General features: G+C 36.0%; 1 protein-coding gene across 3 annotated transcripts in view; it reads left to right on the top strand.

The window, feature by feature from the left end:
• ACAD11 (acyl-CoA dehydrogenase family member 11) overlaps window positions 1-16,824 on the top strand; it is a 99,467-nt gene that overhangs the window by 15,301 nt on the left and 67,342 nt on the right. For 2 of the 3 annotated variants that reach the window (XM_082392655.1, XM_082392657.1), the window contains exons 3-5: window positions 64-189; window positions 1,070-1,231; window positions 2,844-3,008. In XM_082392655.1, the coding sequence (XP_082248781.1) occupies window positions 64-189; window positions 1,070-1,231; window positions 2,844-3,008 (453 nt within the window). The remainder of the gene's footprint in view (window positions 1-63; window positions 190-1,069; window positions 1,232-2,843; window positions 3,009-16,824) is intronic. The other variant, XM_082392656.1, reaches the window with a different exon arrangement.

The raw sequence follows: 16,824 nt of genomic DNA on the forward strand, positions 1-16,824 counted from the left end.
AGCTCTCAAGTAATTATTAAATTTCTGTATTTCTGATTTTTAATTATCTATCATCCTATTTAGATTGATAGAGAATTTAAAGTCCAGAAAACTTTGTTTTCAATTGGATTCCCCGTTCCCAAACCTTTATTGTACTGCAGTGATACTTGTGTCATTGGAACAGAATTTTATGTGATGGAACATGTACAGGTAAATTAACACTTAATTGTACTTTTTGTTGCTTTTATTTTTAATTGTGAAATTAGGTGTTAATAAATGATAGTATATTAGTCTACATTGTAGGTAGTTAGTTTGCTTTGCAAGGGCTTAAACTTTTTTCTTTTTCTTAAAACAACAGAAATTTATCTCTCAGTTCTGGAGGCTAGAAGTTTGAAGCCAAGGTGTCAGCAAGATTGGTTCTCTATGGAAGTTTTGTTTTGTTTTGGTTTCGGTTTTGTTTTTTTAAATTTTTTTTATTGAGATATAGTTGATGTACAATATTATATAAGTTACAGGTGTATTACATAGTGATTCACAATTTTTAAAGGTTATACTCCACTTACAGTTATTATAAAATACTGGCTCTATTCCCTGTGTTGTATTAAACTTTCATTTTATTTTGAGCACACACAGTTTGAGCGGGATGAAGTAAACTAGGAACAAGTTTAGTAATTAGGGCATATTGGCTTAGTCTTCCTCTAGGTGTCAGTAAAGAGCTATATGTAATGGCAATACATAAACCATCCAAATAGTAGGGGAAAAAACTATTTCAAATAGGACATCAATCCATTAAAAATAAATTCAAACTGTTTTAAGGTTTTTTTTTTTTATAAGATGTTACTTGAGATTAGTTTTTGTCCTTTAAGTTCATCTTGGTGTATCCTTGTATTTTCCCTTTGGCATGTACACTCTTATGTTAAACATGTTTCACAAATGACAGTTTTTCTAGCGCATTCTACAAAGAATTGGTTTTGGTTGTAAAACTGTATCCTGATCTTTTTTGTAGGCAACAGGGGATGATGACACAGCAAATAATTGGTTTGAAAAGATTTATTTTGTTTTATATTATCTGTTGTAATTGCTCCCATAGGGCCGAATCTTTCGTGATTTCACAATTCCTGGAGTTAGCCCAGCAGAACGCTCAGCCATATATGTGGCCATGATAGAAACCTTGGCTCAGTTACATTCCTTGAATATACAGTCACTGCAGCTGGAAGGATATGGTAGAGGTGCTGGGTACTGCAAAAGACAGGTAATGCATCCACACAAAGAGCTCCTTTTCTCAAGTTGTTGGAAATAATATTAGTTAAAATAAAAACCTATTACTTTATACTTTTCTGAAACTTGGCTATAACTTTTAATATCAGCTGTCAGATTGACTTGTTTTAAACATAAAATAATTTTATATTTTTAGATCAGATTTTGTTCAGCAAAAGCTTCTGTAACAGCATGTACATAAATACAGATTTAAAGCTGTTTCTATCTCTTCACTTAATTTACCAATATATTTTCTATACAATTTTCCCTTTTTAAATTAGTTTAACAGATATTTATTAAGCATGAATGTATGTTTAATATGTGCTGAATACTGAGTTAAATATCAGGAAAATAGAAATAAGTTCTTCCCCTAAAGGAACTTACGGTCATTTTTGAGACATCTATACCTGAATCTCATTTACATGAGACTTGAAAATGGTGTAAAAGAGTATGTAATCTGGTAGTAAATTGTTTGGTACTCATCATGAAAGCTGTTCCATTCAGAGGATAGATATCAGTATGCCCTTGCTTAGGTTGGGGAAAGCTTCCCGGGAAAGATATGTCTTGTACTGTGTATTTAAGGAAGGATAAAATCTAGAGCAATAGGGAAGAGATGGTGAGCATTTCAAATCAAAGGAACAGCAAGACCAGATATGTATGGAGCTGTTTCCCTTTGTACGTATGTCTTTTTGAGGGGGCGGAAGGGAGAGAAACAGGAACTAAGGTTTAGGGAATACTCGTTATGTGCCAGCTCCCATGCTAGGTGAGTTGTTAGACCTAGTGTTTTTTAATCTTTGTAACAACCCTAATACATAGGTATTACTACCCCCATTTTGCAGATGAGGAAACTGAGGTTTGCAGGTATTAAGTAATATACAAATAAGTGGCTTAGACATAATTTAAACCCAACCCTCTGTGATTCCAAAGATGAAGATCTTTACTGTACTAAATTGAACAGAGATACCTTAGAAAGTGGAGAGAGAGATATAAGTAGATAAATAATATTATTTCAGTTGATGGAGGACTTTGAGAATAGGTTGTCTTATTTGCATTCAATTCTAAGAACAATAAAAAAATCTTTGCATTTTTCATATCTGTAATATATTTTTGAAGATTCTTTAGAAGATTCTATGGGTAATAAGGGGATTAAAATGAAAAATAAAGATCTCCCTTCTTCTTCTAGTCCCCATATTACATTTTTCAAGGATTACTTATTTCTTGTGACCCTTCCAGAAATTTTCCATGTCTATTTTTTTGGTATGTACGTATGTGTGTTTGTGTGTGTTCTTTTTTTTTTTTTTTTCTCCTTCCACAAAATAGTTGCTGAATAAAGACTAGAACCCACGTCTCTTGATTCCTAGGCCAGTATTTTTTTTCCTGATAAAAGTCAAGGTAAGTAAAATGGAACTAGATGGAAGAGAAACTTAAATGTTGAAGTTTTCAGGCTGATATGAGTGTTTAGGCTAATATGAGTATCACGGCATTTGTCCTGAGCATTTAACACTAAAACAAAATTTGATATAATTGAATTTTGTTTTAATTTTAGAATTGCTGAATCTTATATTCCACTTTCAGCTCTGTCATTTTTTAAATTTATATATCTTTAGGTATCAACCTGGACAAAGCAATATCAAGCTGCAGCTCATCAGGACATCCCTGCCATGAACCAACTATCTGACTGGCTAATGAAAAACTTGCCAGACAATGACAATGAAGAAAATTTGATTCATGGAGATTTCAAACTAGATAACATAGTTTTCCACCCTAAAGAGGTATTGGAAGCCCTGTTTCTAAAAAATTGAGTATGTCTGATTTGGGATACACATACTAAGTAGATGTTCCCCCAGAGCACTGAAGGAGCCCACCCCATCCCCATTCTTCCCCTATATTCAAAACTAACTTTACCACTCACAACTTTTAGAAATAAGTCCTGCAGATATTCTGGCATAGGTATCTGCCCAACTTAAAAGGTTGGGTCTAATCATCTGATTTACTACTTTAAAAGGATTTGGGAATTTACATGCATGTTGCTGTTTTCTTCAAAGAAATTTTTCAGCTACTAAATATATTTAGCTTATCCACGTTCTTGCTCTTTCTTCTGGTTCATTTTCATTTTTTTCCCTATCTGATAAAGAATTTTTAATTTGATTATTATAAGCTCAGAGAGGACAGAATTCCAAAAGACTCTTTTGAGGCTTCAAAAGAATTTGTATGAGGTTAATGTAACCTTGCCCTGTGTAAATGTACACAGTGTAATCTTTATAAAGAGTACAAACAAATCAGAACTATAACCCTCCTCCACTGAGCATAGTGAGGCATAAGATTGGAGGAGTGTGGTGGGAATGAAGAAAGTACTTCAGTTCTCCTCTCTGTACCTGTATGCCTTTGGACAAGACATTTATTTGGCCCTTAGTATTCTGATATTGATGTGAATGATTTACAGTTCCCTGAATCTTCCTTCTTAGGAGAAAATTTTCTGGGTTCATTAGTTTTCTCAGAATGCTAAGATGTTTTAGGGCAGGAAGAGCTGTTCTAAATTCATGTGCTAAGCTTCTGGGTTTCATGTTCGTTTCATACAGGAAGAGGACAGGACGAAAATAACATTATAAATTGCATTGCTGTCGTAATTCAAAGTACTACTATATCAATTGAAAGTTCAAATATAATATAAAGACATACGAGCACATTCACCATCAAGACAGAAAAGTTTTCACAGAAAAGTCAGTTTGGGTATTTAAATTATGTATATGAAATTATACGTATGTGTGCATATGTAACTTATTGTTAATGGTATGGATGAATTCTGAATTATAACTTAAATATAGAATAGGAAAATTAAAGATTGCTAATTTATAACCTGGAAAAATTAGAAAAGCGTATACCTTAAAACAGCAGGATCTGGTCTATATTTTATCTATTTCATTTGGTTCATTAATATTTTTGGAGCCTATCTTTGAATAAGTCAGCATTCTTTATGTGTTCTATCAATATAACTACAGTACTTTTACATTCATTACTTAAGCAAGGAAGGAAAAATTCAGACCTAAATCTCCTTAGTTATGTGTTGTCTACCAAAATGTTTAAATATGCTGAAATTAAATATTAAATATGCTGAAAGTAATGGCAGGTAAGTTCCAAATAGTTATTCCCTTTTTATATTTAATCTCGTGTTAGAAAACCATTTTTTATAGGATTAAAGTTGCCAAACAGGAATCATCTAACTTAAGTTCTGTGGAGGCAATGCTAATTTGTTACATATATCATTATCTTTTATGTTTTAGGGTTATATAGTAGCTAGTAAAATGTCTTCTACTTTATACCCAGTAATCCCATAATTATTAGTTAAATCAAAGTTAATCAATTTCTGTCTCATATAAATATGCGTAGCTAATTGTTTTTTTTTTTAATAGCTACTTTATTTATTTATTTATTTATTTATTTATTTATTTATTTATTTATTTTTGGCTGTGTTGGGTCTTCGTTTCGTTGGAGGGCTTTCTCTAGTTGCGGCAAGCGGGGGCCACTCTTCATCACGGTGCGGGGGCCGCTCTTCACCGCGGTGCACGGGCCTTTCACTATCGCGGCCCCTCTTGTTGCGGGGCACAGGCTCCAGACGCGCAGGCTCAGTAGTTGTGGCTCACGGGCCCAGTTGCTCCACAGCATGTGGGATCTTCCCAGACCAGGGCTCGAACCCGTGTTCCCTGCATTAGCAGGCAGATTCTCAACCACTGCGCCACCAGGGAAGACCTGTGTAGCTAATTTTTTATGGAAGTAACATACAGTTGACAAAGTACAAGTCAACTGGCATTTATTTATTACCAACTATGTGCTCTGAAACATGGGGTTAGAAGGAAAAACAGCTCTTAATGAGCTCAAAATACAGATGGAGAGAAAAGATACTCGGGTAACAGCAGAGAACAATATGTACCCAAATGCTAAAGTATATCATACAATAAAACTAAGAGAGTAGTCAAAGAAGGAAAACATTCCCACTGTGGACTGGCATTAAAAGCTATGAAACTTTAGAATTTAATTCTAGTCAATAGTTTAATTCTAGTCAATAGTTCCATCTCATTTTTTAAATTTCATAAATAAGTAGAAAATTAGACTGTTTGTTTTTTCATGAAGGCACTTCACAAATTGGAAAATCAGTCCCTGGATGTGTATAAGTATGTGCTCAACTGTATGTATTCCTAGGGGTATGATTGAAAGCTTTTTATTTTTCCTTTGAGGGTAAGGATTATACCTTTAATTAATTTTTTTCTTACCTTTGTTTCTAGAGTCTATATGGTAGATGCTCAATAAATGAGGACCTTCTAGACTAAGAGCTCCTATAAAGCAGTAAATGCATCTTATTCATTTCTGCAGGTAGTTACATGTTTCTGAATGAATCTATGTTAAAAGAATTGATTTTAATTAATCACTAAGGTACTATTTCCATCTCATTTATTTATGCTTAATTTTTATTCTCTACCAGTATGACCTTAACCCCTTTCTGTGCCTCAGTTTTTATTGTAACTTTTTATTTTGAAATCATTAAAGACTCACAAGAATTTGTAAAAATAGTAGAGGGCCCTGTGTATCCATCATCCAGATTCCCCAAAGAGATCTCACACAACTAGAGTATATTATCAAAGCCAGGAAATTGACATTGTGTGACTTGTGTGCCTTTTGGATTGGGGGGAAAAAAATTTCAGGGTTCCCAAGGAGCTGAAATGAGGTAATTGATATGGAGCAACTAGCTGGTACCTGGCACAACTGGTGCTCAACTTATTTCAATTCTCTTCTTCTTTTCCATTCTTTTCCCCTCTGTTTTTCTAAGATTGCCTATCAAGGTCTATTCTTTAGAAAAAATTGGGGTAAAAGCAAATCTTTACTTTTAGTAGATATGTACTAAAACCTAAACAGTAGTTATAGGGGATGAAATTATAGGAGATTTATAAGTTGTACATTTCTGTAATGTTTAAGGTTTGAGGTTTTATTGGGTTTTTTTCCCCCAAACAACAGCATATTTTATTTTTGTCGTCAGAAAACACAACAATTAAGAAAGAAAACAAAAACAATTTTAAATGATAAACCATCTAGGAATGTGTGTGGTAAACCAGTAAAGAATTACTAAAGGGAATAACAAAACTAAAATATATCATTCAATTTCACAATCCCTAGTTATTTTCTAGTTACTGATATGTAAAGTATTTGAAGAATGTTTGAGCAAGTGTTTCAGTAGTACAAAATGCTCACTGCAATGTTTAAAAGAAATCCAGTTTTCCTGGAAAATATCATTAATTTTCCAAATATAAATCTTACCTATCTGGCAGAGAAATATTTAAGACTTTGGAGTTTAATGTACATATTACCATTTCAACTTGAAAAATAAATATATTTAATAAACCCATAGATATTTTATCTGCATTCATTAATTAGTAGTCAGATGTATTTACGATAAATATAAGGACACTTTCTTCTGAAGTCATCTGCCTTGCGGCCTTTTATATGTTCTCTTATGAAAAAAAAATTTGTTATGCAAAACAAAACTTGTGTTTTTAATGGATTTTTCTTTTTAATTCCCCCACTATTTCTAAGATGTCAGTGTAGTTAGAGAAAAGCTTAGTTATAAAGCTTAATTTTATTGCTAGAAAAGACAGGGGGATTGGGTTTTTTTCCAATCTTTTTACTTTTCAGATGTTTTTAAATACCCTTAATATGCTCTTTGGTCATAAAGCCAGGTTTTGAACTCAGACCTACTGACTTCCAATTCCATATGATTCCTTCCACACTGTACTGCTGCTTATCTCTGTTGGAACTGGTCAGCGTTGGTAATCTAGAAACTGAAACCCTTGTCTTTGACCACAGCCTCACTACCTTCTACTTCTTTTATTTCTTTATACCTCACGTGAGATGCTACAAATTTGATTGCTCTTACTTTAGAATCCATGAACCCCTTATGACTTCATTTGACTTCTCACCTTGCCTGGCCCAGGTGGGCATGATCAATCATTTCAAGAACTACCTTCTTTATTATCAATGAATTAATAATTTTTTGACTGGATGTGTGTGCAAGTAATGTAAGAGTTATAAAGTTTCCTGACCTTATATTGTTATTCCAGAATCTTCTCACCTCTTGACTTTATATATAATCTCCAACCCTGATCTTGGTTCATTGTATTTTTGCTACAGAATGAAGTCGTAAAGTCACGTTAATGGGGTCTGGGACATATCTATGCTGCATAATTTCATCTAGGTTGGAACTTCATCTCTTTGTAAAATCTGTGACATTTTTTTAAATGGCTTTTTCAAATCTTTTCTATTCTTCTCGAACTATCAAGTTGCCTTTTACATCTAGACTCCCACTCTCACATTTAGACTTGATTCGTTTTTGTCCTTTTAGTCACTTTTCAGCACAAGCTACTTTCTAGGGATTACATACCCCTGGAAGTTCTCTTGATGTTGTTGAAGACATTTCAGTCCACTACACAATGTTTCCTTCATGCAGACTGATGGGTGACATTTTTCTTAAGCCATTGCCAAGAAAAATTGTTACTTTTTAAAAATTAAAGTATAGTCGATATATAGTATTATGTAAGTTACAGGTGTACAGTATAGTGATTCACAAATTTTAAAGGTTATACTCCATTTATAGTTATTATAAAATATTGGCTATATTCTCTGTGTCCTTATAGATTATTTTATACATAATACTTTGTACCTCTTAATCCCCTACCTCTAAATTGCCCCTCCCTCCTTCCCTCTCCCCATTGGTAACCACTAGTTTGTTCTCTAAGTCTATAAGTCTGTTTCTTTTTTGTTATATTCACTAGTTTATTTTTTACATTCCACATATAAGTGATATCATGCAGCATTTGTCTTTCTCTGTCCAACTTATTTCACTTAGCATGATACCATCCAAGTCCATGCACGTTGTTGCAAATGGCAAAATTTCCCTCTTTTTTATGCCTGAGTAGCATTCCATTGTGTATATATATATATATATATCATGTCTTCTATATCCATTCATCTGTTGATGGACACTTAGGTTGCTTCCATATCTTGACTATTGTAAATAATGCTGGTATGAACACTGGATACATGTAACTTTTCAAATTAGTGTTGTTGTTTTCTTCAGATATATACCCAGGAGTGGAATTGCTGAGTCATATTATAGTTCTATTTTTAGTTTTTTGCAAAACCTCCATACTGTTTTGCACAGTGGCTGCACGAATTCACATTCCCACCAACACTGTATGAGGGTTCCCTTTTCTCCACATCCTCACTGGCATTTGCTATTTGTGTTCTTTTTGATGATGGCCATTGTGACAGGTGTGAGGTGATATCTCATTGTGGTTTTGATTTCATTTCCCTAATGATTAGCGATGTTGAACATCTTTTCATGTGCCTGTTGACCATCTGCATTTCCTCTTTGGAAAAAAGTCTATTCAGGTCTTATGCCCATTTTTTAATCAGGTTTTTTTTTTTTTAAATATTGAGTTGTATGAGCTGTTTATATATTTGGGATATTAATCCCTTATTGGTCATATCATTTGCAGATATTTTCTCCCATTCAGTAGGTTGTCTTCTTATTTTGTTGATGGTTTCCTTTGCTATGCAAAAGCTTTTAAGTTTAATTAGGCCCCATTTGTTTATTTTTGCTTTTATTTCCTTTGCTTTAGGAGATAAATCTAAAAACATATGGCTACAATTTATATCAAAGAGTGTGGTCTGTTTTCATCTAGGAGTTTCATTTCTAGTCTTACATTTAGGTCTTTAATCCATTTTGAATTTATTTTTGTATGTAGTGTGAGAAAATGTTCTTATATCATGCTTTTACATGTAGCTGTCCAGTTTTCTCAGAACCAGTTTTGAAGAGACTGTCTTCTCCATTATATATTCTTGCCTCCTTTGTCATTGATTAATTGACCATAAGTGCGTGGATTTATTTCTGCATTCTCTGTTATATTCCATTGATCTTTGTGTCTGTTTTTGTGCCAATACCATACTGTTTTAATGACTGTAGCTTTGTAGTATAATCTGAAGTCAGGGAGCATGATTCCTCCACTTCTGTTCTTTCTCAAGATTATTTTGGCTATTCAGGGTCTTTTGTGTTTCCATAAAAATTTAATTTTTTTTTGGCCACACTGCACGCCTCATGGGATCTTAGTTCCCCTACCAGGGATTGAACTCGGGCCCTTGGCAGTGAAAGCACAGAGTCCTAACCACTGGATCTCCAGGGAATTCCCTCCATATAAATTTAAGAATTATTTGTTCTAGTTCTGTGAAAAATGCCATTGGTATTTTGATAGGGATTGCATTGAATCTGTAGATTGCCTTGGGTAGTATGGTCATTTTAAGAATATTAATTCTTCCAGTCCAAGAACATGGTATATCTTTCCATCTGTTTGTGTCATCTTCATTTTCTTTTGTCAGTATCTTATAGTTTTCCAACTGCAGGTCTTTTACCTCCTTAGGTAGGTTTATTCCCAGGTATTTTGTTCTTTTTGATGCAATGGTAAATGGGATTTTTTTCCTTAATTTCTTTTTCTGATAGTTCATTGTTAGTGTATAGAAATGCAACAGATTTCTGTACATTAATTTTGTATCCTGCAACTTTGCCAGATTCATTGATGAGCTCTAGTAGTTTTCTGGTGGTGTCTTTAGGATTTTCTATGTATAGTACCATGTGATCTACAAAGAGTGACAGTTTTACTTTTTCCTTTCAAATTTGGATTCCTTTTATTTCTTTTTCTTGTCTGACTGCTGTGATTAGGACTTCCAATACTATATTGAATAAAAATGGCAAGAGTGGGCATCCCTGTCTTGTACCTGATCTTAGAGGAAATCCTTTCAGCTTTTCACTGTTGAGTATGATGTTAACTGTGGGTTTGTCATGAATGACCTTCATTATGTTGAGATATGTTCCCTACTCTATGCCCACTCTCTTGAGAAAAATTCCATAAATGGATGTTGAATTTTGTCAGAAGCTTTTCCTGCATCTATTGAGATGATCATATGATTTTTATTCTTCAGTTTATTAATGTGGTGTATCACATTGATTAATTTGCAGATATTGAAAAGTCCTTCCATGCCTGGGGTAAATCCCACTTTATCATGGTGTATGATCCTTTTAATGTGTTGTTGTATTTGGTTTGCTAGTATTTGGTTGAGGATTTTTGCATCTATGTTCATCAGTGATATTGGCCTGTAACTTTCTTTTTTTGTCATATCTTTGTCTGGTTTTGATATCAGGGTGATGCTTGCCTCATAGAATGGGTTCAGAAGTGTTACTTCCTCTGCAATTTTTTGGAATAGTTTAAAAAGGATAGGCATTAACTCTTCTGTAAATGTTTGGTAGAATTTACGCATGAAGCTATCTGGTCCTGGACTTCTGTTTCTTGGGAGTTTTTAAATTACTGATTCAATTTCATTACTGGTAATTGATCTGTTCATATTTTCTATTTCTTCCTGGTTCAGTCTGGGAAGATTGTGCCTTTCTAAAAATTTGTCTGTTTCTTCGAGGTTGTTGATTTTATTGGCATATAGTTGTTCATTGTAGTCTGTCATGATTCTTTATATTTCTGTGATGTCAGTTGTAACTTCTTTTTCATTTCTGATTTTATTGATTTGATACCTCTCCCTTTTTTTCTTGATAAGTCTGACTAAAGGTTTATCAGTGTTGCTTATCTTCATAGAGAACCAGCTTTTAGTTTCATTTATCTTTTCTATTGATTTTTTTAGTCTCTATTTCATTTATTTCTGCTCTGATCTTTACGATTTCTTTTCTCCTACTGACTTTGGGTTTTGTTTGTTCTTCTTTTTCTAGTTCCTTTAGGTGTAAGTTTAAGTTGTTTATTTGAGATTTTTCTTTTTTCTGAGGTAAGCTTGTATCACTATAAGCTTCCCTCTTAGAACTGCTTTTGCTGCATCTCATAAATTTTGGATCATCATGTTTTCATTTTCATTTGTCTTTAGGTAAGTTTTTATTTCCTTGTTGACTTCCTCAGTGTTCCATTTGTTGTTTAGTAACATATTGTTTAGCATCTTGTGTTTTTTGCAGTTTTTTTCTAGTAGTTGATTTCTAGTCTCTTAGCGTTGTGGTTGGAAAAGATGCTTCATATGATTTCAGTTTTCTTAAATTTACTGAGGATTGTTTTGTGGTCTAGCATGTGATCTATCCTGGAGAATGGTCCATGTGCACTTGAAAAGAATGTGTATTCCGCTGCTTTCAGATAGAATATTCTATATATATCAACTAAGTCCATCTGTTCTAATGTGTCATTTAAGGCTTATTGATTTTCTGTCTGGGTGATCTGTCCATTAATGTAAGTGGGGTGTTAAAAGTCCCCCACTAGTATTATGTTACTGTCAATATCTCCGTTTATGTCTGCTAATATTTGCTTTATGTATTTAGGTGCTCCTATGTTGGGTGCATATGTATTTACAATTGTTATATATTCTTCTTGGATTGATCCCTTGATCATTATGTGTAGTGTCTTTGTCTCTTGTAACAGTCTTTATTTTAAAGTCTATTTTGTCTGATATAACTTTTACTACCCCAGCTTTCTTTTGATTTCCATTTACATAGAATACCTTTTTCCATCCTCTCACTTTCAGTCTTTGTGTGTCTTTAGATCTCAAGTGAGCTTCTTGTAGGCAGCATCTATACAGGTCTTGTTTTTGTATCCATTCAGCCACTCTGTGTCTTTTGATTGGAGCATTTATTTCACTTACATTTGAGGTAATTACTGATATGTAAGTTCTTATTGCCATTTTGTTAATTGTTTTAGAATTGTTTTGTGGGTCTTTTTTTTCCCCTTTCTTATTCTTTTGTTCTCTTGTCATGTGATGTGATGAGTATCTTTAGAGTTATGTTTGGATTCCTTTTTCTTTTTTGTATGTATATCTATTATAGATTTTTGGTTTGTGGTTATGATGAGGTAGGTGGGTATACATATATATATATATATATATATATATATATATATATAAATATATATATATATATATATATATATATATATATATATGATTGTTCTAAGTTGCTGACTGCTTAATTTCAAATGCATTTTAACAACCCTGCATTTGTACTCTCTTCCTCTCATGATTACTGTTTTTGATATCATATTTTACATCTAATTGGTTGTGTATTCCTTACCTGCTTATTGTGGATATTAATGATTTTACTACTTTTGTCTTTTAATCTTCCTACTAGCTTTGTACATGGATAATTTCCTACCTTTACTTATGTTTGCCTTTACCAATGAACTTTTTCATTTCATAATTTTCTTGTGTCTAGTTGTGGCCTTTTCTTTTTTGCTTAGAGAAGTTTCTTTAACATTTCTTGTAAACCTAGTTTGGTGATGCTGAACTCTTTTAGCTTTTGTCTGTCTGTAAAACTTTTGATCTCTTCATCAAATCTGAATAAGAGCCTTGCTGGGTAGAGTATTCCTGGTTGTAGTGTTTCCCTTTCATCACTTTATTCTTTTTTTTTTAATTTATTTCTTTAATTTATTTATTTTTAGCTGTGTTGGGTTTTCTTTGCTGTGCACTGGCTTTCTCTAGTTGTGGCGAGTGGAAGCTACTCTTTGTAGTGATGTGTGGGCTTCTCATTTTGGTGGCTTCTCTTGTTGCAGAGCACGGGCTCTAGGCACGTGGGCTTCAGTAGTTGTGGCGTGTGGGCTCAGTAGTTGTGGCTCGCAGGCTCTAGAGTGCAGGCTCAGTAGCTGTGGTGCACAGGCTTAGTTGCTTCATGGCATGTGGGATCTTCCCAGACCAGGGCTCGAACCTGTGTCCCCTGCATTGGCAGGTGGATTCTTAACCACTGCACCACTAGGGAAGCCCCCCTTTCACCACTTTAAAGGTATTGTACCACTCCCTTCTGGCCTGTAGAGTTTCTGCTGAAAAGTCAGCTGATAACCTTATGGGAGTTCCCTTATATGTTATTTTTTGCTTTTCCCTTGTTGCTTTTAATAGTCTCTCTTTATCTTTACTTTTTGCCATTTTAATTAAAATGTGTCTTGGCATGTTCCTCTTGGGGTTAATCCTTTATGGGACTCTACACTTATGGGACTTGGATGTCTATTGCCTTTCCCAGGTTAGGGAAGTTTTTAGCTATTATGTCTTCAAATATGTTCTCATCCCCTTTCTCTCTCTCTTCTCCTTGTAGGACCTCTATAATGCAAATGTTATTGTGCTTGATGTTGTCCCAGAGGTCTCTTAAACTGTCCTCATTTCTTTTCATTATTTTTTCTTTTTTCTGTTCCACATCAGTGATTTGCACTACTCTGTCTTCCAGCTCACTGATCCATTCCTCTGTATCATTTAGTCTACCGTTGATTACTTCTAGTATATTTTTTCATGTCATTTATTGTATTCTTCATCTCTGTTCAGTTGTTCTGCATATTTTTTGACTCTTTGTTAAGAACTTCTAACTTCTCGCTCTGTGTATCCATTCTTCTCCTGGGTTTTTTCATCATCTTTACCATCACTACCCTGAACTCTTTCTTAAGTAGGTTTCCTGTCTCCACTTCACTTAGTTCTTTTTCTGGGGTTTTGTCTTATTTCTTCATCTGGAGCATGTTCCTCTGTCACCTCATTTTGCCTAAGTTGCTGTTTGTATTTTTATGTATCTGCTAAGTTAGTTACATTTCCAGACCTTGGAGAAGTGACCTTCTGTAGCGGATGTCCTATGCATCCCAGCAGTGCACTTCTTTCTCATCTCCCAAGCTATATGCTCTAGGGGTTCCCCCTATGAGGGCTACCTGGGACCTTCTCTTGTGGCCAGCTAAATATGTGGGCAGTCTGGTAGGTTTGGTTAGCCCCCAGTCTGGTTGGTTGCTACGCTCTGCCTTATGTGGAGGCTGCCGGCTGCTGGTTGGCGGGGCTGGGTCACAAGGCCGCTGACTGAAGAACTAGCCCAGGGGGGCCCCAGGGCTATTGCTGGCTCACTGGTTGGCAGAGTCAGGGTCCAGAAGACTCCAGGGTTGTTGCCCACCTTCCTAGTGGGTGAAGCCAGGTCCTGGGGTTATTTCCAGACTACTGGCAGGCAGAGGAGGTCCTGGAGTCAGTTGCAGGGTCCAAGGATTCCAGAGATGGTATCAGATTGCTGCTGGTGGGGGGTGGGTTTCTGACACAGGGTCGGGGGTGTCCAGAAGCTTGAATTAGCCTGCTAGTGAACAGGGCTGGGGCCAAGCTTGTCCCAGGGCAGGGTCTTTGGCCTGTTGGTAGATGGGCTGGGTCTGCAGGCTGCCAGATTGTGGTTTTCTTCCATCTGGTCCCTGCCCACTGGTGGCTGGAGCTAGGTCCTGGGCCCTCTGGTAGGCAGGGCCATGTCCAGAGGCAGCTGTGGGCTTAGGGGGTCTTAAGGCAGCCTGTCTGCTGATGGGTGGGGCTGTGTCCTTGCCCAGTGGGTTGCTTGGCTTGAGGCGCCCCAGCACTGGCGACTACAGGCTGTTGGGCCAGGGCAGGGCTGGGTCCTGGGGGTAATAAGCCAGAGGGAGGATTTCACAATGGTGCCTGCCAACACCAATGTCCACATGGTAGAAGGAGCTCCCAAGAATGGCTGCCACCAGTGTCTGTGGGCCCAAGGTGAGCTGCAGTTGCCTCCTGCCTCTCTGGGAGACTCTCCAAGACCAACAGGTAGGTCTGTCCCAGGCTCCTATCAAGTTATGGCTTTTATTTTGGGTCCTGGAGTGTGTGAGATTTTTTGTGCACTGTTTAAGAGTGAAGTCTCTGTTTTCCCCAATCCTCTGGGACTCCCATAATTAAGCACCACTAGCCTTCAAAGACAAATGCACTGGGGGCTCATCTTCCTGATGCAGGACCCCCAGAATGGGGAGCCCAACGTGGGGCTCAGACCTCTCACTCCTGTGGGAAAACCTCTGCAGTGTAATTATTCTCCAGTTTGTGGGTCATCCAACTGGGGTTATGGGACTTGACTATATTGTGAGTCCACCTGTCCTACCCACCCCATTGTGGTTCCTTCTTTATGTTTTTAGTTGTAGAAGATCTTTTCTGGTAGGTTCTGGTCTTTTTCATTGATGGTTGTTCTGCTTATAGTTGACTGATCTCTTGACTGATCTCTCCATGAAAATTGTCACTCTTGAGCAGCTGGGTTTTTTTGCTTTGTTTTGAAGTACAGTTGATTTGTAATATAATGTTAGTTTCAGTTTCAGATGTAAAGCATTGTCATTCAGTGTTTTTGCAGATTATACTCCATTATAGGTTATTATAAGATAATGAGTATAATTCCCTGTGCAATACAATATATCCTTGATGCTTATCTGTTTTATATATAGTAGTTTGTATCTGTTAATCCCATACCCCTAATTTGTCCCTCTCCCCTCCCCTTTCACCTTTGTAACCACAAGTTTGTTTTCTATATCTGTGAGTCTGTTTCTGTTTTGCCTATGCATTCATTTGTATTATATTTTAGATTCCACATGTAAATGATATCATACAGTATTTGTCTTTCTCTGTCTGACTTATTTCACTAAGCATAATATTCTCTAGGTCCATCCATGTTGCTGCAAATGGCAATATTTCATTCTTTATTATGGCTGAGTAATATTCCATTGTGTATATTACCACATCCTCTTAACCCAATCATCTGTTGATGGGCACTTGGAAGCAACCCAAGTGCAGCTGGTTTGTTTTTAATCTACATGCACTATAAACATTGTGACTGATTATGCTTCATACTTTATTTTGTCCATAGAGAACTCAGAGCAAATTCTGCTGTCAACACTAAAAACTATATATCAATATGACCTGTGACATTTAATTTTGTGTAATAACCTGCTCTTAGCTTTATCACTTTATTAAAAATTATTATCTTTTTTCCTACCTCCTTCATCTATTGTCAGTCCTACTGTATTGCATGTGTTTCTTTTGTTTTGAAAAGGTAATATACATACATATTAATAAAATTCAAGGGACTTCCCTGGTGGAGCAGTGGTTAAGATTCCGCCTGCCAATGCAGGGGACACAGGTTCGATCCCTGGTCCAGGAAGATCCCACGTGCCGCGGAGCAACTAAGCCTGTGCACCACAACTACTGAGTCTGTGCTCTAGAGCCCGCGAGCCACAACTACTGAGCCTCTGCACCACAACTACTAAAACCCGTGTGCTCTAGGGCCTGCATGCCACAACTACTGAAACCTGTGTGCCTAGAGCCCGTGCTCCACAACAAGAGAAACCACTGCGATGAGAAGCCCGCACACCACAGTGAAGAGTAGCCCCCACTCGCCGCAACTAGAGAAAGGCCGCATGCAGCAACGAAGACCCAACACAGCCAAAAATAAATTAAAAATTAAAAAAAAATTCAATATGGCAAAAAGCATACCTAGAAAATAAAACTCAATGTAGAAGATAATCAACAAAATGAAAAGTTTCAGTTGTGCTGAGGTTTCAGAAAAACTCTCAGAAATCATTTTAAGTTCTTTAGCAGCAAAATGAATTAGTAAATGTTCACCTCATCCACTAGAAGTTATGCTATGCTTTTTATAGCTCTGTACACAAACAGGAATAGACAGGATTCTAATAAACCATTGCTAATTAATTTATACTAATTGATGATTTGATGAACCATCAGTTTTTC

This window comes from Balaenoptera borealis (assembly GCF_965194805.1).
Source record: "Balaenoptera borealis genome assembly, chromosome: 5".
In the NCBI taxonomy this organism is placed as follows: Eukaryota; Metazoa; Chordata; class Mammalia; order Artiodactyla; family Balaenopteridae; genus Balaenoptera; species Balaenoptera borealis.